General features: G+C 39.1%; 1 protein-coding gene across 3 annotated transcripts in view; it reads right to left on the minus strand.

Moving 5' to 3' along the window:
- The window catches only part of POU6F2 (POU class 6 homeobox 2), a 317,088-nt gene that overhangs the window by 187,180 nt on the left and 102,096 nt on the right, over positions 1–27,812 (minus strand). For all 3 annotated transcript variants that reach the window (XM_089531272.1, XM_089531270.1, XM_089531273.1), the window contains exons 2-3: positions 10,768–10,859; positions 8,588–8,816 (exon numbers count right to left, since the gene is read on the minus strand). In XM_089531272.1, the coding sequence (XP_089387398.1) occupies positions 8,588–8,816; positions 10,768–10,859 (321 nt within the window). The remainder of the gene's footprint in view (positions 1–8,587; positions 8,817–10,767; positions 10,860–27,812) is intronic.

Here is a 27,812-nt window from a genome sequence, read left to right on the forward strand (position 1 = left end):
TGCTTATTTTGTAGACTAAGGGCCCAAACAGACAGGCCAAAATAAAGCTGCTTCGGGTCACTTTGGAGGTATGCAGTTTAAATCACACACACACACATCTTACAAGGCCAGAAGCTGCAGCAAAGCTGCTCTCCAGTCCTTAGGACTGGAGTGTGGCTTTGGTATGGCTTCTGGCCTCTTAGGATGCATGTAGGGTTGCCATAATTCTCTACTATGAATGAATTTATTACGGCACATGGCCAGCACCATTCTCTACTATAAACCGGGACAAATTGTAGGATAAAATTTAGCCCCAAATGTAGGACATGTAAGAAAAATGGAGGACCTTAAATGTCCTACATTTTGGGCTAAATTTTATCCTACAATTGTCCTAAATTTTGGTCTAAATTTGGTCCTACATTTTGTCATGGTTTATAGTAGAGAATTATGGCAATCCTAGATGCATTTAAACAGCACACTTCCAAAGGGGCCTGAAGCAGCTTTATTTTGGCTTGTCTGTTCAGGCCCTTAGACTAGTTAAAAATTAGTTATGCCGCAGATATCTGCCTCTTTTCCATTGCTCAACTTTCATCTTTAACAAGGAATAGTAGGGACCTAAGCCCACCATGCTCCAAATCAAACTGGTAAGTCTCTGAAAAAGGATGTGCTAATGTTTCTTTTGATCCCACAGTGTAAAGTTTTTGTGCTTCTTGAGACACTACACCTTGCCTGGAAAAGTGGATAATATCTTCTACCTTGCTGCACTAAGTCAAGATAACTATAACTAGCCCTAGTTGATTCTTATATGTCTTTTATTATTTCTTAGAATTGAAATACAGCTTCCTAGAATTAAGTAACTGAACTGCATTGTGGTCTAACAGTCATAAGCCTGAATCCTGGTTATATAGCTGGCCAGTTATGCAAGTGTTTGGACTTTTTGTTGGCTTCCTTAAAAACATATCTGAGACTTCCTTGCACAAATGTACCCCCAAGTTGCACAACAGTTTGAAAGGGCCCAGGACATAACCTCCGCGCCCCCACTCCAGCCTGGACAACTGAGTTGCTTTGCAAACTTAGAGAGTTATGCTACACCAGTGATGCTCAGTGTTATGCTACACCAGTGATTCCCAGACTGTGGTCCTCTAGGTGTTTTGGACTTCAGAACTCAGAAACCCCAGCCAAAGTTGCCCACAGTCTGGAATTCTGGGATCTGAAGTAGAAAACATCTGGAGGACAAAGGTTTGGGAACCAATGTGCTACACTCTTCAGGATCTTGGCCTAAGTGTAAAATATGATTTCTGTAAGGGTTAGTTTTCTACCATGTTCATTTCCCTGAATCCATAATTTACCCAATCTGATAATCCAGGACCGTTCTGATGCAGATAGAACAGGCTGATAGGCATGTCTTCCCACTGCTTTATTGTGTGTTGTAGCAAAACAGATCCCACACACAAGCCCACTGAATGAAGGTTGCTCAGTAGCAGCAATAGTTAGATTGTGCTGAATCTTCATATTTTCGTCAGCCAAAATGGTCTGGGCAAGGTAGCCTCTACTATACAACTTAGTAAAGCAGAATAAATTCATGACGTGAAATGTGTATCAGCTTATGTTTATTTATAATACTGTGTCCATAGTAGCCATAAGTCAGAACACTCTGGAGCCAAGGGATACACTTTTATAATGCCTGAGTCTTCATTAAGATTTCATCATCCACCTACACTAAAAAGCCTCTTCATCCACTTTGTTATATCTGCTTTTACTCAGACCCTGTCCCTGCATTATTTTTTTAATCTCCAGTTCCCTACTTTACATGCACTTTCAAATTTTAAACAAGCAAAATTTGTGCATTAGTGTGTCCTTTTCATTTAAGATTTATGACTGACAGGTTCCTCGGTGCAGCTAATGGTATGAGAGGGAGACATTATTTTAAACATTAAAGTGAAAACCATTTGCAACTATGATAAGAGAGGTCTGTTGACATTAAAGTTTAAAACCTGCACAAGGTAAAGGCGAGTTGCCCAACCAACAGGTGAGGGCACCATGCGTGCAGTTTGTAAGGGAGTTTGTTCAACACATTAACTGTCTCTCCTTCTCACTGTTTCACAACCTGTAGTCTTTGGTGTGTCAAACAATCCATCAAGTCATCAGCAACAACCAGAGTTTAATCACTTAAAAAGTACTTAGAGTGCTGTGCAGAGCATTCACTTAATAGAAGCCCCATTTTATCTGTGGGAAACTTTTCTCGGCTTTTATGCCAGCAAAATATATTTTAAAAATGGAAAGGTCGAAAGCTGATTTTGTTCCTTTCACACATGCTTCATCATTTTCTATTAAAGTTCTTCTTGTATACTGTCTGGGGAGGGTTAAATATAAATACATATGGTATGTTGTACAGCAGAAAATATAAGACCCCAAATGGATTAATAATTGAGGGTGTTCCTAGATGAAGTATTTGTTACATAATGTTACCTGCATATTCAAAAGACCACCTTAAGACTGATTGCTGCTTCAATAAATAATTTTTTCTACAAAAAAGATAAAATAAAGAATAAAGAGGACCAAGCATGGAGGTTCCCTTGCTAAAATAATTTTGCCATATACCTACTTCTCTTCTAGATGATGTGCATCTCCGTCCTTTCATATTCAAGGTTTTTTTAATGCCAAATTTATTGTATTTTACTGTCAGAAAATCCCACCAAGTTTGCACCTAAACATTCCCTTCCTCTCTTCAGGAGAAAACAAAACTTTAAATGTAAGCTATGTGCTCAGGTACAATTTAGAAAATCCCACTGGTAACCTGGAAGCTAGAAAGCTAGAAAATGGATAGAGAGGATTCTTAAAGGTCTGGGTAGGGCTCCAGTGAACTTCCATTCCTATGGCTAACTAAACCAGAATAAACCACCATCAAATCACAAAACCAGGTTGTGCAAAATAAGAAAATAAATTTCAAATCTTCTCAATTTCTGCCCCTCCTTGTGGACTTTTTGGACATTACTGTTGGTGGTTACAATGACAACAACAACAACAATGGTTATAGTGTAGGGGAATACATGCTGCCCTGACATTAAAATATACACAAATAGATTTGATGAGAATGCTAGATCCCTATGTTCTGAGCACCTATCCTGGGTTTGTGTTGCACATTGGTACAAGAGAAGGACAGAAAACTGTAATGGTGTTGCTCTCATCCCAGTGGTTCTTGTAGCTGCTTTCCCCTTCAACCAATCAGATTCAGATTGAGATAAGGGCCAGGCAGTATCTGAGTAGACCAGAGGCTGGAACTTGTCCCTTCTAGTTTTTTCATTGCCCACTGCAAAGGAGGTTAGAATAGATGTTGTGTACATTTATATACACACAATTCTGATTATAAATCAGATAAGAACAGATGTGAACGAAATCATGCATGTTTGGCTGTCACTCCAAAAAGGAAAGATATAGATCCAGACCTACTTCTATAACAAACAAGCACAGTCTGTCACAGAGAGAGAAAACACCTCAGAGAGCTTGGAGAGATCCTCTTACCCCTGAACTATTATATTCCACTCTGTCTCTTTTGGAAGCTTTCGAGAGCTTCTCAGAGATGCAAACAACTCCCTCCCAAGTCCACTAACACTCAGATCTAGAATAAATTCTTCACACTGACCAGAAGGGGAAACACCTGCAATAAAATTGAAAAATATAGAGTAGTACTAAGAAAAGAAAAAGAAAAAAGTGTTAAAAACCAACTGGCAGCAAGTGGAACAGATCTACCCTGATGAAATTTAACCTGGCCTCTAATGGCTGCTGAAGTTTAATCAAGTTAGGTCCAAAACTTTGTTCATGTTTTTGCTTGTCAAGGGAAAGGGCAACAACAACAATACTGCAAGGAATTTGAATTATTGAAGACGTGTTAAGGCAGGCATCTTGCTGAGGGACTGGGGAAACTTGGTTGCAGTGGAGGAAGCTGCAAGTGGAGACCCCTGAGTACCTGAGACTGTGTTTGACTCCTCCTGCCTGCAGGTATTGTTAAAGCAGGCATCCTGGCAGGAGTGGGAGCCTCTTGGGGAGAGCACAAGGGCTCTTTCCCTGTGGAGATTAGCCTCTGGCACAATGGAGAACTGTTTTGTCCACTGAATCTAGATGTAGTGGACAACAGAGCAAGGCACGCTACTGTACATTGTTCTTGGGAAGCTTTTGCCAGAAGAGCATGTTTGCTCTCTAAATAAGAAAATGGAGCACATATTGAATAGAATCCCACAAGGCCAGCTTTGGCTAAATTCTGGGAGTGCTTTAGGATAAACTGACCTGTGTGTTTGCTTATGACTGTTTGTTTGTTCTGTATTTCTAGTCAGCCAAGTATCTGTTCAGAATACACAAAGGGTGCTACAATTTCAGTAATAATGGGCTGCAGGGGAGTTATGGCAATGAAGATAGAACAAGCCACTGGAGGGGAAGGGGAAAGAGACATCTCATGGCTGTTTCTTTTTCTGATTCACCATCCAACCAACAGTGCTGTTTTACATGGCATTCAATATCTGGGAACTACTATTTTAAACTCTTTTAAAACTGAATTCTAAGATTATCTTTAGACTGCTTTTAGGAATTTTATAAGAGCATTTTAGTATTTTTTTTCAAATATTTTTTATGTTTGTACTGTCTTAATTGTTTTTTATTTGGTCATCGCCTTGGGAGCCCTTGTGGACTGGGAGGAAATACAGAAATACTTTAAAACAAACACCTACATACATACATACTGTGTGTGTGTGTGTGTGTGTGTGTGTGCACATGCGTGTGTGTGCACACACACACACATACTGGTATATCTCTGTTAATGAAGTTGATGTGTTCCTGGGCATGACCTCTTTAATAGAAACTTGGGTATGAGGGCAGAAATAACAGGGAAATAATAGGTTGCTATGCCATCACAGAAAAGAGCAATTCAACCTGATTCAGCAAACCTCTATCCAAAACTAACAATATGCATGTGTGAAATGAAACAACCAGGGCAGATAAGCCTTGCAGAAGTAAACAAAAATATTGTGAACCTTCCAGCAATCACTTGAAGGCTTCTACCAAAATGTATCCAGGGATGATGTTTTACCTTTTACCAGCCTCCACTTTTCTAACAATTTCCAAATTTTTTTAGCCAAACTGTCTATGCTTTTTTTAACATACTGAGCCTTATCTGCTCTGCTCCTTTCTCTCTGTTTTGCTCTTCACTCATCCTCAGTGTTTCTTGAGGCAACTGCTATTCATCTTGCTTGTTGCAGGCAGGCACACATGATAACAGTAGGATTAAGTAGAGTAGAATCTCATTCTGTCCCAGCTCAAGCTTTATTGTCTTGCTTGTTGCACACAGGTTGATGAAACCTCACACTGAGATGATTATCATACTAGGGCCTACCGTCTGTCAATCGTTCCTGGATTGTTAGGGACGCATGCATGTATGAATGCCGGGCGCACTTCCTTACCATCATGGAATCGTCAGTTTCCTAGCGTCATGAAATTGTTCAAGGAGAGTGAATTTCCTCTTAATGGAAACTTTGTGTTAAGAGGAAATACACTCTCCCTGAATGAGGAGGAGGAACAGGGAGGATGGGCCAGCATAAAAAGAAGCTTCTTTGTCAAAGGCTTTGTTAACTGAGTTATGCTTGTATGCATGTTAAACTATATCAGAGTGCAAATAATAAATAATAAAAACTTTATTTATATACCGCTTTTCCAACATGATCAAAGCGGTTCACATCATATCAAATAGATCACAAATACAAAGAGAATAAAACATTGTTAAAAACATTATATAAACAATCTTAAATATCTTAATCGCAGGCCAAACATCTAAGGTAACTTCTGTGAGGGGATAATTTTCTCTAAAAAGAGTCAGGAGGGTATGCTAGATGGAAGAGATGAGTTTTCAAAGATTTCTTAAACACATCCAAAGTGGAACTAAGTCGAATCTCTTCTGGAAGTTTGTTCCAACATTTCGGAGCTACTCCTGTAAACGTTCTTTGTTGAGTTGTTTCCAGTCTCACCTTGGGGTACTCAAGTATGTACTTCCCTGATGTTCTGAGAGTGCGTGTAGGGAGACACAAATGACACAATTGTGGAGTGTAACCAGCTGTGTCTGGACTTATTGGTGTAACAAAATATATAGTCTCCCCTCCAAATCCGTGGACTTGAGATCTGTGGATTTGAAAATCAGCAGAGAGGCAATCGCCATTAATATCAATGGGGTTCATGCCCATGGCATGTGCCCCACATGCACGCACCTCATTCAAGCTTATGGGGCTTGAATATGCATGTGTTTTGGATCCCCTGCAAGTTCCAAGGGCCAAGTGTATTTCCATTCTCAGTGGCCCCTGAGAATATATAATTCATACCCCTGTCTTCAGAGATAATTACTCTTGATATCTTGATCACTCAGATTAGATTTGGCTATAGCTAATCTGACCAGATCAATTCATAATGACATAATGATGCACCCAGCATTTGTCTTGAATGTAGAATTGGAGTATTAGCTTGCTAAGGGTATTATGAGACAGACACTGAAACATTTGCTTTTGTTGCAAGTAACACAACTGCCTTGACAGGCAGCTAGAAAAAGAACTTCCCAAGCACAGATAGAATTGTAACACAGGATGTAGGAACAAGAAATTGAAATCAAGAGAGTGAAATAATGGGATTGCTGGCAAAACCATCTGGCTGTTGAGCTATGCAATGATATCAAAGATGCCAGGACCCTTTATTTATAGAGGAAGGGATGGAGAAAGATGAAAAGAGGTAACACATGGGTTTATCAGTCCTACTGAAAAGAAATGTTGCCACACTGAAGGCAAAGAATGCCTGTCTTAGCCTGGCTAGAAAGGATGAATATCCTCCCTGAGACAGATGGGAGATCCTTAGAGCATAATTCAAGACTGCAGGCTCACTGGTGAAATTACGTCTTGATAGTGTTCCAGGACTAACCTCCTATCCAATGGAACTCTTGTATGTCTCAAATTATTTTAGTCTTGTTGGATTTCAGGGCCTTTTTGGAAAGAGGAAAGTTCTGCCTTCATCTTAAAAGTAATTTTCAAAGCTCTATGTAATGACCTCTCTCATCAGTAAACATAATATATGCACCTGCACAAGGAAGTTTGCTGGAAAGCCCAACTCCTTTGACTTTCACAAGTGGGAGGACACAGAAGAGAGCTGGTACCCAACTTGTAGAGCTATCCCCAGGTCTGACTGGCATGGACATGGGTTTCATTCTAACACCAAAGCATTGCTTTATGTTAAAGCCTTTGGGATGTGACTGATCCCGCACTGACACTGACACACACACCCCCAAATGTACATATGCATGGTTTTAAACTATTTTAATCTTTTAAATAGTTTAAATTTGTTAATTGTTTAATATGCACTTAGCCTGTTCAATGTGTTTGTATTGTTATTTATGAGACGATCGCATTAGCTTCGCTACCGGGATAGACCCAGGATGTAACTTGCTTAAGGCGGATCTTATTGCATTCACCTATCACCAGGCAATATGCAGCCCATATACAATCAGGGTTTCTCTTGCCGCTTTTTTAAGAATGGTATTTTTCTGTTCTTGAAAAGATATGGGACAAGCCTGGAGAAGCGCTGGTTGCATACGGGCTGCACACTGCCCTGCAATGGGTGAATGTGATAAGATCGGCCTTAAGAAAGTTACATCCTGGGTCTATCCCAGCAGCGAAGCTAATGTGATAATCTCCATAGTCCGAAATATTTTGAAACTGTTTAAATTGTATGCCACTCTGAGATCCTATAATATACAGCAGGACATAGATATTGAAATAAATAATATGTATTGTATTATATTTACAGATGATGGCTTAAATTCACAGAAGCCACCATGATGGTATGATGGAACTTCCTTCTTCTTCTCTCCTGCAGCACTTAAAGCTATCTGAAAACCAGCCCAGAGGGTCCCCCAAAATGCCAGACAAATTTTATGGGATGTCATGGGAATAGAAGAACACCCTTTCTTCCTGCTTCTACTGGATTTTGCTGTTCTTGTAGTTGCTGGAGCCTTCTTAATGTTGCTTGGGACAGGATCACACCGTACTGTAATAATACAAACACATGCAAGCATGCATGCCAATTTCTGTGTTTTCTCCCTTTCCATATTGCCTTCTCTTTTATTTTGCCCTTCTGTGTTCTAAAAGAGGCATTCACATTGGAGGGCTAGTGTGATCAAGTAAAAAAGTGGAAGTGCATATCCGTAGCACTTCAAACCATCTGGAGTAAAGGAAAAGGTATGTCCTGCACTATTGGAAGAGGACTTTCGCTCCTTCTGTCAGCTGTGATGTGTCTGATTTAACAACGTATCAATATGGAAGGGTTGCCGCCTTCTGTCACATTTCACTAATAGTTGCATTGAAGTCACACAAACTTGTCACCCCCAAAATACAATGCACACAGACAAAATTAGGCTTTCTAATACTAAACATGCCTGCTTTCTCCTTGACTTTTAAACCCATCATATGTGTTCTGAATGAAGTAGACCAGTTGATTTCCACGGAGGAATAGTTATTTAAGAATACCACTGTTATGTCTGTAGATGGCAATAGATAAATAAATGAAATTAATTTCCAGTGTGTTTTACCTTGTAGATTTTGCAATGGCAAAGTCATAATGCCTCCTGCTGCAGCTGCTGCTACCAGCCCTTGGATGTTGGTGAGATTAGCAGTAGGCAAAGTCAGGACCAGTCCTTGCTGACCGCCCAATTGTCCAGCCATGTTGAAAGGGATAAGGATGGGTTGATTCAGTGCTGGAGTGCCTCCCGGCATCACCCCTGCTACAGCTGAGGCTAACTGCTGAGCCGTCAGTAGTGGCTGCAATGAAACAAACACAATTTCCATATTTACCATACAGCAAAATTAATGACTAGCAGCATGGGTGCAATTGTTTCACTAGAGCCTGGGGATATTCCAGTGCATTTGTTTTTCTCACGTCTGTCAGGTTTCTAATGTCAAAAATCGAACACAATCATAGAGCGAGTTTACACTGGGCCTGCGGCACTTAATCAATCAATTAATAATTCATCTGCTATCTGATTAACTCAGAACATCATTTTAGTCAATTATTTTAATTGATTAATCTAGTTAATAATTAATTAGTTTAACAAAATGATTGACTTGAAAAGATGCCCCCTAATCAGACAGCCTATACAGCCATTGATATATATTTAATGCTATATAAACAGTGCAGATGCCAAAAGTCATCTTTAAAAAAAAAAGCATTCTCGCTTTCCTCTACATTTGGGTGAATGCCTCTTCTGAGGTAGTATCTGGTATGACAAATGCATGCATTATCTAAAAACAATGAAAATATGCTTTTACTCACATGTAAATTTAATTGATTCTTCAAGTAAAATTAATATAACCAACCAAATCAAATTTGTTTAACTGGGCTGTAACTCTAGTTTTATACAACAAAGGCTGGTTTGCTTTTTAATGCAAACCTATCTAATTTGCACTTTCCAAGTTGGAACACAATGCCATTTTTTCTGAAGTTTTGCAAATCAAAAAATACATATGATTACTGCAAAAGAAAGTGTGCAAAACTAACACATGTTAAAAGAAATATGCACGCTTTATTGCTTACATTAGGGAAAATCACTTGCAAAAATGTGTACACTGGGGAAAGCGCATATATTAGAAATGTATCCCCCGTATACAATTTTTTGCAGATTTTTAGGATATAAATCCTAAACTGACCCAGATATTGGAAAGAATTAACAATGGATAACAAAAAACTGAGTAGAACAGAACTGGACACATTTACCTCTAATTTGTTGCTCTTGAGAAAAAGGCCAAGTTAAACTCAATTGCTAATTACATTTTTAAATAAATAAAAGTCAAGCTATTGTTTGAGTTGGTAGCCACCCAGTGGGCATATCTGCTCAATAGACTTATACTCTTTTAATAGTTACTTCTCCCCCCCAAAAGCCTTGTGATTGGGCTGGAAACAGACCTTTAATAGATTTAGGAAGCAGCTTTTACTATGCCATAGTATTGGTTAATAGAGTCTACTCCAGTCTGACCAGCAGCTGCTCTCCATGTCTCATGCAAATGTCTTTCCTATATCTTATACTTTTTCAAAGTGCAAGTTTCAAGTGCTATTATTCTATATATCATCCCAATGTTAAAATATATGCCACCAAAGCAAGTACATCAAACTACAACTCCCAGGATTCTTTGAAGGAGGACATGATAGTTCTAGTGGCATGCACTAATTTAAGTTTCTGATGTTCACATGACCACAAAGCATAGGCCAGAACTAACACTGACTCCTTAGAAGCTGGCCAATCACTTTACAATGCCTTCATATTTTTTTCTGATCATTGTAGTATATAACCCACATAAATATCTCTTGGCTCCAAACTAATGCAAACTTTATTTAAAATTAACTCTGCATGTGACAGACACAACTATCAAATCCAACAAGTTAAATTAACATTAAAACCATTGAATACAGTTTTGCTATATACTTGGAATAAAAGACTAGTGTGAGGCATTTAATTTAATGGGAGAATTATGTCTTAGAATTTGCTTGAGAAGTATACTTATCTATATCTTGATTTTTTAAAATAAAGCTGCCTTTTCCAATACAAACATACATGAACATTTTTAAAATGTTAATTGTTATGCACATGTCACCAAAATGCACACACTTTGAATTAAATCATGCAGCTTAACAATTCTTTTTTTAATCAATTTAATTGATTGCTAATATTTGCTTTCAGAAAACTGAATTTGATTTCAGCTCAATAAAGAAACTGACCTGGGGCCCAACAGGGAACGGTGGATGGGATGGACTGGGTTGGTGCTGGTCAGATGTGCTCGTATCAGACAGCGCTGTGTTTCCTCTGGCTCCTGGAATTCAAATAAAGAGCTCTACCTTAATATCTAGTCTGGGGACCAGCACATTATATTTTGCTGTGATGTCAGATAGCATCAAGCTGGAAATGATATGCTAAAGCAGTTTATCAATAACTCAAATGCTCAAATCACTTATCAGCAGCATAAATTATGCTAACATTCATTCATGCTAGCCTACTCTTTTGGAGCGATACAGAAATCTGACAGCAGTGAAATTGAAGCTATCATCAACACGGCTAATGTGGGCTGCATTATACATCCATTTACATAAAAAGCACATGAGCTTTCTGCATGGAAGGAGGGAACACTTCTTTCGTTAGGGTTTAAAAAAAAAAACAAAACTAAGGTGAGCAACCTTATTGGCAAAAATCATCCAGGCCAAAGCCAATTCACTTCCGCTTTAAATTTCATTAAAGGATTTTGTAAAAAGTAAGTAAAATATCCAGTGATTTCCATATACATCTGGATGTTATCTAGTTAGTCCAACTGGGCTTTCCACAGACCAGGCTATACATTCTGCAGAATAAAGTGGTAGAATTCTAACCACTACTTTGGACTGGAGACGATGCTCATATTGATATATACTCTAAGTCCTCCCCTCAAATATTTATATTTAATGGATTCTCCACTCCATACGTACTTTAGTCTACTGGCAATAAATCTACAACAGTTTCAAATAATGCAGATATAATTGCTCAAAAACAGGAGACCTTGTAAAACTGAAGAATTTAAACAGTGTGGAACAGTACAGTTGTTATCAATTATCCAAAGGCCAAAAAGGAGAGAGTCCACTTTCAGGAGAGAATTCCATAACGGAGGCATATTACTCAGAAATCTTTGGGGATTATTGTATTAGCTTTATTGCTGAGATAGACCCAGGATGTAACTTTCTTAAGGCAGATCTTATCACATTTACCCATCACCAGGCAATATGCAGCCCTTATGTAACCCAGGCTTCTCCAGGCTTGTCCCACATCTTTTCAAGAATGGGAAAATCCCATTCTTGAAAAGCTGCAAGAGAAGTCCAGGTTGTATAGGGCTACATACTGCCTGGTGATGGGTGAATGCAATACAATCCGCCTTAAGGAAGTTACATCCCGGGTTTATCCTGGCAGCGAAGCTGATGTGATAATCTCCTTTCTCTTGTCCCTCCAGAATGAGACAATATACCCAGGGTCATATAGGAGAAGACCTCTCTGACATACTGGTCCCAAATTTTAGGAGACTTTATAGGCAAGAACCAGTAGTTTGAACTAGGCTTGAAAATAAATGAGCACTTACTGAAGGCATTTTAAGACCAGAGTTGGGAAAGCTACCTTTTGGACTACAGTTCCCAGAATCCCTAGCCAGCATGGCTGGTGGCGTGAAAAATATATATGGCTATGTTGATTGGGAGGATACTGGTACTGAAGGTGATGGGAGTTGTAGTTGGAACAGAAACTTTTCAACATTTGCGTTTATACAAGCTAAACAAATATGCACCCCAGACTGTGTTCAGTATAAATTGGAGTTTCTGAACACCTTTTCAAAGTCACATAAGAAACAATGTAAATGCATGGTAATTAAGGCATGAGCCACTGTGACCAGGTGGCGTGGTAGGCCTGGTCCCAGGGTAGGAGGTTTGCTCCTCAGATGAAAGATTTGATGCCAAAATAGTTATGTTATCCTCCTCCCAACTCTCCACTTTATAAGGTAGCCCACATCTTTCCAGAGAAGTTACCTCTGGTGAAGGGTGTTGAAACATCTGTGGAGGAAGAAGCTGAGCTACCTCCTAGCCCTAGAAAGTTCATAAATGGCAAAAGGTCTATAAATCATGTGCTATGGGGATCAGCTTAGGGAGATGGGTATGTTGAGCATGGAGAAGAGAAGGTTAAGAGGTGCCATGACATCTTTATTTAAATATTTGGAAGGATATAATATTGATGATGGGTCAACCTTTTTTTCCCTCATGCTCCAGAGAATAGGACTTGGAGCAATGAATTCAAATGGCAGGAAAAGAGATTCCACTTCAACATTAGGAAGAACTCCCTGACAGTAAGAGCTGTTTGACAGTGGAACATGCTGCTTTGGAAAATGATACAGTCTCCTTCTTTGGAGGTTTTTGAACAAAGGGTGGATGAGAATCTGTTGTTAATGCTTTGTTTATTTCTATATGGCAGGGATTTGACTGGATGGCCCTTGTGGTCTCTTCCAACTCTATGATTCAAGCAGTACACTAGAACCACCTTCCACAGGAAGGGGTAAGATGGCATACCACATAAAGCTGGGAAAGGGAATACCAGCTACTTTCAACTACTGTTCTATGCAAAAACTTTCAGAACTGCAAACCAGAAATGATTTCACCCAAAAACTTGATTAGGTATTAAATAGGCTGTTCTTGCTCATTAAAGATAAAGGCAGATGAATAAGTAAATAATGAGCCAAAATTTGCTACTTAGTATGCTTGAAAATTAATGTGTGTTGGCCTTATTAAGCTAAAAACAAAATGTGAAGTTTTTTCTTCTTGAACTCCACACTAAACTGATGGCACTGTTATTCTTAACATGTTATTCTGAAGCTCAGATAGGACTGAATTCCAAAAGTCCAGATGACCCCATGTTGTTAAAGTATGAGGGATAAGAGAAGAGCTATGATGAACTTCACAAGCCAGACTACTATTCTCCAAGACCATCTTCTGGAAAAACTCAGCCACTGCAGGACTGTGACTCCAAATCCAGGGTTAGCTCAAGTATCCCAAAAAGCTCCAATGATCTATGGTTATGGTCCAGGCCAAAAAATGTGGTCTGCAGCCATGCCGACACAATTCACACTAGGATCACAACAATCGCACACACCCAGTCACTGCCGCAGTTTTGAATCCTTCCCCTGTCTAACTCCCAGATAGTTTAAATTCCAAACAAGACCTAAATCCAGTCTGAAAAGAATCAAGATAACCTGTTCCATACATGAAAATCTGAAACTGTGAGGCCATCACCTGCTCCAAGACTTTATGCAAAAAAAGGAGTTAAACAGTGGGTGATTATTGTTAAAAATGGTGGGAGGCTGTGATGACTTTTCAGAATAAAGATCTTAAACACTGCTTCCTTTCAGAAAAACAGCGATGGCCTCCTTTCAAGGAACCACTTATAATTTCCACACTCAACTGACCAGTCCTTTCGGGAAGCACTCTCTGTTTTATGTAGCAGGGGAGAAGCACATTTGTTCTCTCATGTCATGCACAAAAGACTCAATCTGTTAGTGACATTTGTGTGCATAATTGCAGTTTACACAGGCATAGTACTACATATGACTATTTTCTAGACCACAAGTACTGATGCTGGATGAGGGAAAACAAACTCAGGTTGAATCCAGAGAAAACGGAGGTACTTGTGATAGGAACCCCTGGTCCAGGAATCAAGATTTGTCAACCAGTCCTGGACGGGGTCACACTTCCCTAAAGGATGAAGTTCGCAGTTTGGGAGTCCTCCTGGACCCGTCTCTACAGTTGACATCTCAAGTAGAGACAGTGGCCAGGAGTGTGTGGTACCAACTTTGGTTGATACGCCAACTACGCCTCTACCTGACCCAGGGGGACCTTGAAGCTCTGGTACGTGCACTGGTAACCTCTCGTTTAGATTTCTGTAATGCGCTCAACATGGGGCTACCTTTGTACCAAGTTCGGAAACTTCAGTTGATCCAGAATGCAGCAGCCAGATTGGTCACAGGAACACCTAGATTGGACCATATTACACCAGTGTTAAAATCTTTACACTGGCTGACAATCAGCTTCTGGGCACAATACAAAGTGTTGGCTATCACCTTTAAAGCCCTACAAAGCTTCGGCCAGAGTTACTTGAGGGAACGCCTCTCCCTATACAATCCGTCTCGCACTCTCAGAACATCAGGGAAGAATTTGCTTGACCACCCAAAAGCAAGATTAACACCAACTTCCCACAAGGCATTTATGGTCATGGCCCCCAAACTGTGGAACAATCTACCGGAAGAGATCCGTCTTATTGCCACCTTGGAAGCTTTCAAGAGGGCACTTAAGATGGATCTTTTCTGGCGGGCCTACTCACCTGACCTATTATGACGACCCTGAAAGAACCAACTATGATAAGATGGGAAATAGACGACAAGCTAGTTTTTAGCAATAGTAGTGATAGTGTGATATTGTGATTTTATTGAATATGTTGTAATGTGTATTTTTTTTAATGCTGTGATCCTGCCTTGATCTGCAGGGAGAGGTGGGAAAATAATAATAATAATAATAATAATAATAATAATAATAATAATAATATGTGTTTCACTCTCAAACCTCTCTACTATGTGAAGATTCAAGAGTGATGCAATCTGCAGTCCCATTCATTGTCCACTCCTATTTTAATTGCTTTTTAAATTTTTAAAAAATGTCTCTTAAAACTGAACAAAGGTCAAAGTCAACATCTTAGGCGTTACAAGAACACCTACTACACTAATAAGCAATTATTTTATTTTATGTTATATTATAAAAATAACATTGCTGTACTCTCATTACTCCCAAAAGTAACTTACCACAGGTACCATTCTCACTTGTAATATCTTACTCCAAGTCAGGAGTGAATCACCGGCAAGGATTGAGAGGTGTAGTTTTGGGAACTTTGAAAAAGACCTAAAATACCTTTAAAGTTGTTCAGGCCTAATATTTTAATGTTTATTAAAATATTTATATCCTGGCTTTCCATCAAGAGACTTCCCCTTCCATTTGGCTAATGTCATCAAAATAAAATGAAATTCAACAGCACAGCTTTAAAAGTTACATGTAATTGTTTTCTCCTGCTTTAAAAATACATTTGTTACAACAGCAGAAACAATTTGTTATTGTTACTAGTTGCAGTATTTTAAAATGTAACTTGTATCACTCATTTTGTTGGTTGTCACTTTTTACCTGCTTTCATCTTGCTAATTGTTTTGAGGAGAAGCCTTCACATTTATAACTATTCCTATCAAAATGCCTGTAAAATTGTTTAAATTCTCCAATTTAAAAAGTAGCTGGAAAACTGTTGCTCATTGCACCAACTAACTTTGTCACCATTTTTAAAACTGTTCTAAAAGTATAAATCCATTAGACCCACGTTAGCAAAAATAAAAACAAAACGTGTTACAGATAACTCAGTTACTTGTAATTTGAGAATTCCAAGATTTGTACACTACAAACAACTAAAAACACAGTTTCCAACTGAGTGAAGCAGGAAACAAGAAAGAGCAGGGCTGCAAATAAAACCAAAATCATGAAGCTTTCCCCTTGGAATGGCTAATAAAAAACCAAAATGAAACAAAACCGTGCATCACTGCTTATTGCTGGGTCCTTCAGGAGAAGGCAAGCCATGCTCTAGGTACTACCATCTTATGCTTTTGGACACTTAGAAAAATAAAAAGCAAATGCACTTGGAGAAAAAGAAACATTTGGAAATTAATTATAATATTTTTTTAGGCTTCAAATGGATCTTGTAGCACCTTTGAGACTAACGGAAAGTAAGAAGCTGGTAGCATGAGCTTGCATAGACTTGAGCCTACTTCATCAGACCCATGTTTGAAGCAGAGAGTCCAGAGACAGACCTATATAAGCCAGTTGTGTGTGAGAATGTCAGTTGAAACTCAAAACTGTATGGGTATGGAGATGAGGTGGCACATTCAGTCTTTGGGGATAAAGGCAGGAGGAAGGATGTTGCCTAAAGCCAAGGAAAGCAGATAACCATATGAATGAATATTGGAATGTAGTGTAGGAACCATGGAGGAAATGTAATAAACTGTTCAAGGGCATCCTCATAATGATGAGGGTCAGATAGTGTTGGAATGTGTGTAATGTGCCAGGAAACCATTATCGCTCTGCAGCCCATTGCTGATGGACTGGAGCCTGTGGATAACAGTCCAATTCTGCTGTTTCTCTTTCTAAACTTCCTTTGAGGTTCTTTTGTACAAGTTCTGACCACTGTTCTGAGGTCTACAATGGAATGCTCAGGGAGACTGAAGTGTTCTACAACCAGTTTTTGTGTGTTCCCATTTCTAATGTCTGGTTTACGCCCATTTATCCTCTGGCACAGGGACCAGCCTGTTACTCCAGTGCAGAGAGCTGAAGGGCATTGCTGACATAGTACGACTTCAATCGCATTGGAGGATAAGCAAGTGAAAGTCCCTCTAATATTGTGGCTGATGTCATTAAGGCCTATAGTGACATTTCCTGAATAGATATGTGGGCAGAGTTGGCATCTGGGTTTGTAGCAAGGCTTTGTACCAGTGTCCACATGTGTGTCCTGTAGGTCAGTAACTGTTTGAGGTTAGATTGTAAGCATATGGCTAGGGATTCTTCAAACCCTGAAAAACGGTGCTTACATCATCATGAGGATGGTAATAATAATAATAGGAATAGGAACATAAGCTCTATGCTGCCCCTGGGAGCTCTGGGTTGGGGATGCGGCAAATGCACACCACGCCCCCAAACCAGTACAAAAAGGAGCCGCCAAACACAGTTCCCATTTCCACTGCTACAGGGGTGCCATAAGCACTGCAGTATGGCTTTATGATGCCCCTTGTGCACAGCACTGTTTGGGCACTGCACATGAGTGACATCATCATGATGATTGTTGTCTGGATAGGTGTGTGTCAAGATGGCACCCAGGTGCCACCACAAGGGCTTTGAGCGTGTAAACGCTCATCCCTCATGTAACCCTAGTGTGGGTCCAGGGTGGCACAAAGTGCCGGTCTGTACACCCTCATAGAATAGAACACAGAACAATAGGAACTCTCTTTCTAACAAAAAATGTAGGGGAAATGTGGTTTCCATTAAGTTTATGGCAAAAGGATGAAGAGATAATGATGTGCTGCTTTCAAAATCACTGTGTTGGTGGCTGGAAAAGGCAATATGACAACAACAGAAGGGGTTTTTCCACATTACCAGACAATAAGTCTCCCTTCCCCTCATGAATTTGCAACTCTCCCTATTGTACATATACAAATAATCTCAAAGGACAAGATTGTAGTTTAATGATTTAGAGATCAGAGGGTTTCATAAGGATCTGAGAAAACTAGGTTGAACTCCCTGCTGACAAATGAAAATCACTTGATGACCTTGTGCCAGTCACAATATTTGGGCCTCACTGACCTCGAAAGGTGGTAAGGGTAAAGTGCAAAAGAAAAAAAGCCACATATTCCATCCTGAGGTCACTACAGGAAAGATACATATAAATCTAACAAACAAGTTACTGATTGTTTGTCAGTATGTAGGAGAAGAAACCAGCCTTAAGTTACCTGTGCCTGAGTGGAAACTGAGATAGAGATCATCAGCTTTTGAGTGTGTGTATGTTCCTATTAAACAGCTATTTGGTGCCTTCACTTTGAGCATAGCTATGATATCCCCAAAACTAATTCCTATGAGGAGCAATGTACATTGCCCTATTTGTTCGTGTAGTTCAATATTCACTTGCAAATACAGGCATGTGAATCTTCCGCCTGTGTATGCCTCACTAAATAGATTGAAGTGCTTGTCTTATTTCTGCAGAATGAATATTAGTAATACAAAAGGCGCTACAGGGTAGGATTGCTTCTATTTGTCATTTCTGAACCAGTATGAATGAAAGCAAATGGCTAAGAAGCAATAGGAACACAGTTGCCTTAAGAACAACAAAGTCCAGCAATAATTTTTAAGACTTCTGCTAGGCAGTTTGGTGTAGATTTTGCTCTCTGCAGTTTTACTGATGGATGTAGAAATGGAATTTTAACTCAACCTTAACAAGATCCTTTTCTCCCCAATGTTTGTCCTATGAATAACAAGTGCAAGGCAATTCAGAACTTCTTTATTGCCACGCCATGGTCTGTGAAGGGGGAAAAAAAAAGGAAGGATCTGATTCTACCATACTTATAAATTTTAAAGAAGGTATTATCTGCTCATTTAAAACAAATTCTATATATTCTCCAAGGGGACAGACTTATGAATAATAGAAATGTGAAAGAAATACCTCACCACATTAAGTTACAAATAAAATAGACTGCTACATATTATTCAATTGACATCTATTTCTATAGCAATGTGTCAATCTTAACAATATTTCATGAAGAGATTAAGCAAGAAATGCAGAGTATCATTATGCAGAGAACAAGGAATCTGATTAATTTATAATATTTTTTAAAATGAAAAAAAAATCAAAGATGTACATGGGTTGGGGAATACTTACATATGTTGTACTGAAATGTCTACCTTGGTTTTGAACAAACTAAGAATAAAAACATGCAGATTTGCTTATATCCTTATCAGATGAACTAAGTTAAAAAAAAAAACATTTTGCATGTAATGTTCTCCTTTTCATTTAACAGAGAAGATAGAAATTAAGTAGTTGTTAAGATGGCAGAGATTCCAGCTAGACTTTTTATTGAGGAGACCTGCAATCAATTGCAAAATTATTTTCAAAAAATAATTGTAACTGAGCACTCTAATTCATGGAAGATCATGCAGCTTTCAAAAATCGGATGAATGGAGAAATCCACAAAGAAAACATGGTTAGAGGAAAGAGGCATAGCTATGTAAATAGTTCCAAACCTCCCATTCCTCCACTTCTGGACATCCCACACCAGACTGGAGAGCCACTGCTGTTCTGTGCAGTTTCCCTGTAAACCTCTGCACAGAGGCCTACTGAGGGATCATGAGAGCCAAGCACTGTGTGTAGGGTGACCTGGACCACACAATAGGTAGGTTGACCTGCCTACAATGTGCAAAGGTGAAGAACACTCAGCTAGACATTTCAAAGTAGCCACTTAGCAGATCTAAGACAGAATAGTTTTGGCCCTCCAGAAAAGCAGATGGAGAGACAAATCTGCTGCTGCTAGTGCTTGAGGCAGCCAATTCACTCCATCTATTGTTAGGACTAGCTCTGTACTTATTAGGATAATTGTTGTTTTAAGTGATTATTTATTAGCTGAATCTCCACTCACGTTTGCCTCCTGACCACTTTTGCCCCTGCTCATAACCACTTAATGACGATCCTGACAGGCTTTCAACCAAGGTAATGTGAAGGTAAATCACAGCACGTAGATTTTGTGAAGAGAGCTGGTTTCTAAATATTTAAACCAATAAATAATATATAAGTGAATGAAAAATAAATCAATAATATATACGGAGCAAAAATAACAGACATCCAAGCAGTGTTAAGAAAAAGAAGAGACACAAGGGATCCTAATGCAAACACACGCTAGATAATGAAGCCCACCAAAGAATTTCAGAAGAAATTCCTCTCATGCTTTATAGATTACAGCACACCTGCTGACTATGTAGAGCATGATGAATTATGGTTTACTCTAAAAGTAATGAGTATGCCACAACATCTGATTTTCCTGATGCATAATCCATACTCTGGAGAAAGACCATTGCACTAACACAATATGGAGAAACAGAACGGTTTCCAATTGGCAAGGGGATTAGACAAAGCTATATTTAATCACCCAAGCTCTTTAATTCATATCATAAGGAAAGTAGAATTATATGGTGAGTACATAGGTGTGAAAATGGGGGAAAGGTACACCAACATTTTAAAATCAGCAGATGACATCATATTACTAACAAAAAAGAGCAAAAACCTGACTACTAATCAAAGGAAAGGAAGAAAGTGCAAATGCAGGGGAACATATGACAACAGTAGATTTACATGACTTTAAAGCGGGTAATGAATTAAAAAATCATAGAATCATAGAGTTGAAAAAGACCACAAAGGCCATTCAGCCCAACCCACTGCCATGCAGGAATACACAATCAAAACACCCCCAACAGATGGCCATCCAGTCTCTGTTTAAAAACCTCCAAAAAAAGGAGATTCCACCGTTCCAATACTGAAGAGCTCTTACTGTCAGGATATTCCTCCTAATGTTGAGGTGGAATCTCTTTTCCTATAGCTTGCTTCCATTGTTCTGGGTCCTGTACTCTGGAGCAGCAGAAAACAATATGACACCCCTTAAAGTACTTAAACAGGGCTCTCATATCACCCTTTAACCTTCTCTTGTCCAGGCTAAACATATCCAGCTCCCTAAGTCGCTCCTCATAGGGCAAGGTTTCCACACCTTTCACCATTTTGGTTGCCCTCCTCTAGCCACACTCCAGTTTCTCCACATCCTTTTTGAATTGTGGTGCCAAGAACTGAATGCAATATTCCAGGTGAGGCCTGACTAAAGTGGAATAGAGTGGTACTATTACTTCCCTTGATCTAGACACTATATTTCTATTGATACAACCTAGAATTGGCTTTTTTAGCTGCCGCATTCGACTGTTGACTCATATTCCACTCCTGGCCTACTAAGACTCCTAGATCCCTTTCACATGTACTGTTATGAAGCCAGGTGCCCCCCCCCCCCCATTCTATATCTATACATTTCATTTTCCCACCCTAAGTACAATGCCTTACATTTCTCCCTGTTGAAGTTCATTTTGTTAGTTTTGGCCCACCTTTCTAATCTATTAAGGTCATTTTAAATATTGATCCTCTCCTTTGGGGTATTAGCTACTCCTCCCAATTTGGTGTCATCTTCAGATTTGATAGGCATGACCTCTATTCTTTCATCCAAGTCATTGATAAAGATGTTGAATAGCATTGGGCCCAGGACAGAACCCTGTGGCAACATATTTTCACTTCTCTCCAAGATGAAGAGGAGTCATTGCTGAGCATTCTTTGGGTTTGGCCGATCAATCAATTACAAACCCACCTAACAGTTTAATTGGCGGGCCCACATTCTTCTAACTTGTTTGCAAGAATCTCATGAGAGACCTTGTCATAGGCCCTACTGAACTCAAGATATGCTATATCCACAGCATTCCCTTCATCTACCGAACTAGTAATTTTATTTTTAAAAAATCAGATTAGTCTGGCATGACTTTTCTCAGAAACCCATGTTAACATTTTGCAATTATGGTATTCCCTTCTAGGTGTTCACAGACTCTCTGTTTAATTTTCTAGAATCTGGTATTGGTGTCAGACTAAGTGGGTGGTAATTTCTGGGATCCTCTTTTTTCCCCCTTTTTGAAGATTTGGACAACATTTGTTCTCCTCCAGTCTGCTGGGACTTCTCCTGTGCTCCAGGAGTTCTCAGATTATTGCCAGTGGCTCTGAGATTACTTTTCATTGATTTTCTGTATGTTGTCTTAGTCATTCAAAATTGATACTATAGTCAAGAAATGTAAAGAAGATTAAGACTTGGAAGAGGAGCTATGAAAGAACTAGATAAGATTCACAAGTATAAAGTATAAAGTATAAATGCCAAAGACAGAATCATTCATACCATAGTATTTCTGATTTCTAGGTATCATTGTGAAAACTGGGCAGTGTAGACAGTTGACAGGAAGAAAATAAATTCATCTGAAATGTGGCAAAGAAGAAGAGTTCTATGGATACCATGTACTGCTAAAAAGGCAAATGAATAGGTCCAAAAGCAAATCAAACTGAGCACTCACTAGAAGCCACAATAATTGAGGTGAGGCAATTCTACTTTGGACATATCATGAGATGATGTGACTCAGTGGAAGAGACGATAATGCCCAGTGAAGTGAAAAATGATAGGGAAAGAGAAAGACCATGTTACAGAATGAATGACTCAATGAAGGAACCCACAAACTTGATTTTCCCAGACCTAAGTAGTACAGTTGACATCCAGGACTCTTGAGGGTTGAAGGTCAACATAAGTTGATGTTGACATGACAGCATATAATAACAATAGATTTAAGACTGCCAGTGATTGGAGCATGAGTGAAAGATATTTCCATCATGTTTGGAGGGCAGGCAGACCAGGAGATGCTACTTAGGGTTGAGACAGATGACCCTAAAGGGTAGTGTCATGGTGCCCCTTTGAGCACCAGATGGGGGCCACAGCAACTGCATGCCATGTCCCTAATCTGGTATTTTTCTGGCCCGATAAGGGTGCCCTTCCCACCCTTTTAGTATTTTAGTGGTGTGGCACTTGTTAATGCCAGGCCACCCAAATGCCTTGAATCCGCTGCATGTGTGGTCAGCCATTTGGTTTCCCAATGGCATCAGAGCATGCAACATCTAAACACCACACTCAGATGCCACACCCCACCCCACCCAATGCTTACTGCCAGTCTGTGTTGCCCCTTAGTTAGGTATACTTAAGTTTGCAGCTGATACAGGATTCTAGCCTATATCTGTCTATATGTATTACATAGAGCACCTCTGCACACATTCAGCCTTGTACAGTAACATTTACACATAATTATTCCAGTACTAAGAAATAGTTTTTCTCAGAAGTGCTTCGAGATGAAATTTGGTATAGCCTTTAATGGTTTTGTTTGCCTGCTACAAGACATACAAGATTATGTGTTTGATTTGTAATGCAGCATTTGACTTGTCCAGATTTTTTCCAAACCAATTTAGCAATGACTGTGAAAATGGCATACAATTTAATGCGTATGAATGAGGCTTTACACAGTCCCAATATGAGATTATGCATGCTGTCTTTTCAGGATCAAAGAAGAATGTATCCTCTCCTGCCCACATTTCTCTGCAGCATACAATTGTTATTTGGTTAGCCTTGTAGGTCTTCTTCCTAATCTACCCACTATATAAGGAGTAGCTCCAGAAGCAAGTTTTGTTTGAAAGCCAGAAGGAAAAGCGGCAGATTGTATGCTGAGAATCAAGTAAATGCAGCAAAGCAACAATTTCAAGCTGGCTAGACGCTCCTTCACATCCCACAATCCAGCTGAATTTATTCTCTGCCATCTATTACTGTCAGTGAAAGCACAGGTGAAAACACCCAGGAAGGAAAACTAGTCACAAAACATTCAGATACGGCTCTGATTCTTTCTTTCTTTACAGTGTATATTACATGAACCAGAGGGGCAGGACTTTCTATACTACAGAATAACTGCGATCAATTCTTATTTAGAAAACACTCCAAATAATAGTTCTCACAGATTATAATGATTAAAAATATACTGCAAAGTTTCATAAATATTGAGTTCACAGGAAGGGCTTTGTAAAATGCAAGATTGTGTGTAGAGGCATTGCACTGGGAGATAAAACTGAGTCTTGCAACTCTCTTGGACCTCATTCAGGGATCTTTCCAAGTGTGTTGATTCTTTTATACTGTAAATATGTAAGACACCAAGGTTTTCACCAGAGCTTCCCTCAATGTGCCAAGGATCTTCAATTAGGAGCAGCAGAGGCTTCCATCTCAGTGACATGGTAAATCCACAGTGGGTTTTAAACTAGATTTGAAAGGTGCTATCCAACGTACTGAACCTATTGGGAAAAAGGATTCAGAATCTTTAATAAAACCCCAAGCACATTTCCAGACAACCACATGGAAACGCTTGAAACCCTGGTTAAAGACCTTCTGCAGGGAATTGGGGGGTGAAACTTTTGGTATCTTGCGGGATATGGTCCCAAGTCATTTGCATCCATGATGACTAGGACTTCACTGTTACAATACTATTATTAGCAGTAACAGTACACTAGTTTTATTTATATTTACTTATATGCCACGTTTTCTCAGTCTGGGAGTCAAAGGGGCTTACAAATGGTAAAACAGTTCCTTCTAAAAAAATTCCACATCATACAAAAGTTAAAAATATAATTAAACTATACATACAGTGGACTCTTTGTATTGGCGGGCTGGCAATCTACAGATTTGATCACCCATGGATTACCACACCTCATATTATTCAGTGGTGGTGTAGTGTTGTGGATGTGCTGATGTATCTGCATACATTGCCTCCATTGAATAATATGTGGCATGACCGTCCCCATTTTTTTGCATCCATGGGGGGGGCAAGGTGAACCATCACAGATGGGAAGGGGCTATTGTAGAATGAAAAGCATTTAAAAGTATATTCATTAAAAAGAAAACCAACAAAAATAAACAATTCAGTACATAATGAAAAGCCCTTTTCACCATGAGCAACCACCCATCAAAAGCCCGTTGAAAGGAAAAAAAGTCTTAACCTGACCAGGGAAGGATAGCAAGTAGGATGACAGTAATTTTTCTAGGAAGGATATTACACACACTGAGAGTAGCCACAGAGAAGTCCCTTTCCCATGTTCCCACCAGATATATCTATGTAGATGGTAGGACTGGGAGAAGGACGTCCCCTGAAGTGTTCAAGACACAGACAGGATTGTATGGGAAAATATGGTCCTTCAGATAACCTGGACCTGAACCATATATGTCAGTGATTGCTAAGCTTTTTACCCTTGGAAACCCCCTCTTACATCTACATGCAGATGTCATACACATACTCCACTCTAGTATAAATAAAAATATTTTGTATGTTTGGTGTGCACATTTTTGTTTGAACAATTATGCATATTCATATTTTAATATTTTATAAGGCAATAATGGGTCTGAACAGACAGGCCAAAATAAAGCTGCTTTGGGTCACTTTGGAGGTATGCTGTTTAAATGATACATGCATCTTAAGAGGTCAGAAGCTGCACCAAAGCTGCGCTCCTGTCCTTAGGACTGAGATGTCGCTTTGGTGCAGCTTCTGGCCTCTTAGGATAGATGCAGCATTTAAACAGTATATCTCCAAAGTAACCCAAGTCAACCCAGTTGTCTGACAATTGTACACGTCTTATACACATTTACAAAAACACCATTAACAGCCACACTGTTTTAGATGCACACATACACCATCAAAACCACAAAATTAATAAATTGGATCCAGACATAGGCCCAAAACACACTGCAGAAATAATCCAGTTTGAGAGCGCTTTAACTGCCCTGACTCAATGCTAGGAAAATCGAGGAACTGCAGTTTTGTGAGACATTTAGCCTTTTCTGTCAAAGAACTCTGGTGCTACAATAAACTATAATTCGCAGGATTCCCAAGCACTCATCCAGGGCAGTTAAAATGTTCTCAAACTGGATTATTTCTGCAGTGTGTTTTGGATCTAAGTCATAGTCAAAGGGCAAACAGTGAAAGCAGTGGAACTCAGTTGGTTCTTCCTGACACAAGGGTAATGAATTTCTATGGATCTACTCTAATCTCAGTGGTATCCATCTCAATGTATTCGTCAGCCTCTTTGCTCATTTATCTTACTTCTGCATGTTCACACCTAATTCTATTATTTGCTGCTGCTGCCTGATTTACATTATGTTAGAAAATAAATACAGATGTTCATACTGGAGATGAGAAACAAGATTGCTACATGATAAGGAAAGGGGTATAATTGTAAACGCATGTTCTTTATTTCAAAAATAGGCTAAAGTCACTTGTCCCTTCCCCCCTCCCCTCTGTATACTGCACAAAGATCCCTCTGTTAATAGTGCATGCATCTTTTATGAACTGGACCCTTTCCCATTGTGAGTTTTGGTTTCCTTTCTGCTGTATGCATTAGCACACATATAATCACATTAAGGTCACAAAGACCCTATCAATTTTCTGTGAATTCATACAATATTTCATTTGCTGTTAGCACTGCTGAATATAGTGGTGATAAAGGTTGCCTATTAAAAGATGGACAGTTGAATGCATTATTATTTTATGCTGGGCAGCTGATCCCTAACTAAATAGGCCAGAAGATTCGCTAAATTAAACTTCCTTTCTTTCTACTCTTGCAAGCTTACTAAATGCCAAAGGTAAAGTATGTTAAAAGAAAATCTCTTGTACAGAATAACTGCTACTATTCACTATTTTTTCCTATTAAGAAAATTGCTACTTATCAACTCTTTATGATGTTTTTCATTCAATTTTTATCTGTTTTATGTACTCTGCTCAGAAAGCAGAAATAACTTTACCACTAGACAAGCAGTAATCCACACTGCATATCTCAAATGATGTCCAAATTCTTATTCCAAAATAGATACAACCACTACTTCTTTTTAAAAAACAGAATTTACAAATGTAAAGCACTGATAGGTTAGTGTTATTTGATTTGGCTGCAATTCTATTGACACTGAATAGTGCTCATTTCTTGGTAGAGATATATCGGATTATACAGTTACTAATCCAAAAAACAAAGAAACCAGTCTTCCAAAGCCTTTTGTTAGACCCATGAGGCCCAAAAATTGGAGGTAAGAGAGCTGAGAATTTTTCTAGCAATACTAACTGATTTCCAAGGCAGAAGATATAACCAAGAATCAAGAATTGTGATCTTAAAGTGGGGGTAGGAAACATGTGGCTCTTGAGATGCTGCTTAATTACTGCTCCTCTATTCACTCACCATGATGATGATGATGATGATAATAATAATAATATTTATACCCGACTTCCCTGTGGAACACAACCCGGGTGGCATACAGGTTAAAATATATAGTCTCAAGTCCCAGTGACCCTCTCCCCTAAAATACAATTAAACAGTTTACAGATTAAAACATACCTTAAAATAATGAAAATAAAACAACAGTGGCTGTAACAGAAAGCAGGAAATAAGAAGTTCAAACATATTTGGTAGCCAGTTATTTGTTCAGGAAAGGCCTGCCAGAAAAGATCCGTCTTAATAGCTTTTTTGAATCTGTTTAAGGTGGTAATGTGATGGATCTCCTCCATCAGGCCATTCCATAATCTGTTGGTTAGGGTAGATGGGAGAGGCAGTCCAACAACATCTGGAGGACAGCAGGTTAAGCAGGCCTATTTTAGGGGCACCAACAAAAATGGATTGGCAGTTCCTTACCTAGAAATAAGATCTTTTAAAATCACTAGCACACCACTGCAGCCTTTCATTCGCATAGACCAGAAATCTAGGGAGGAACAATATTCTTAAATCACATGAAGAACTGTTCTGGAGTTAGAAGGCAGAGTATGTATGATTAAATAAATCAAACAGAATGTCCATCCTTTAGAACCCATGCCTTCTCTTAAAATGGCAGGCTGGGGTGCTTTTTTGTGAGTAGTTTTTCTGCTGTTTCAAATATGATCCAAATCACCATGACCTGAGGGATGTCAGATAATGGATTTGAAGCCCGAAAAATTCCAATAAGAGCTCCAACCCTTCAATG

Source organism: Sceloporus occidentalis, unplaced genomic scaffold (assembly GCF_023333645.1).
Source record: "Sceloporus occidentalis isolate IW3139 unplaced genomic scaffold, rSceOcc1.0.p SCAF_7, whole genome shotgun sequence".
Classification (NCBI taxonomy): domain Eukaryota; kingdom Metazoa; phylum Chordata; class Lepidosauria; order Squamata; family Phrynosomatidae; genus Sceloporus; species Sceloporus occidentalis.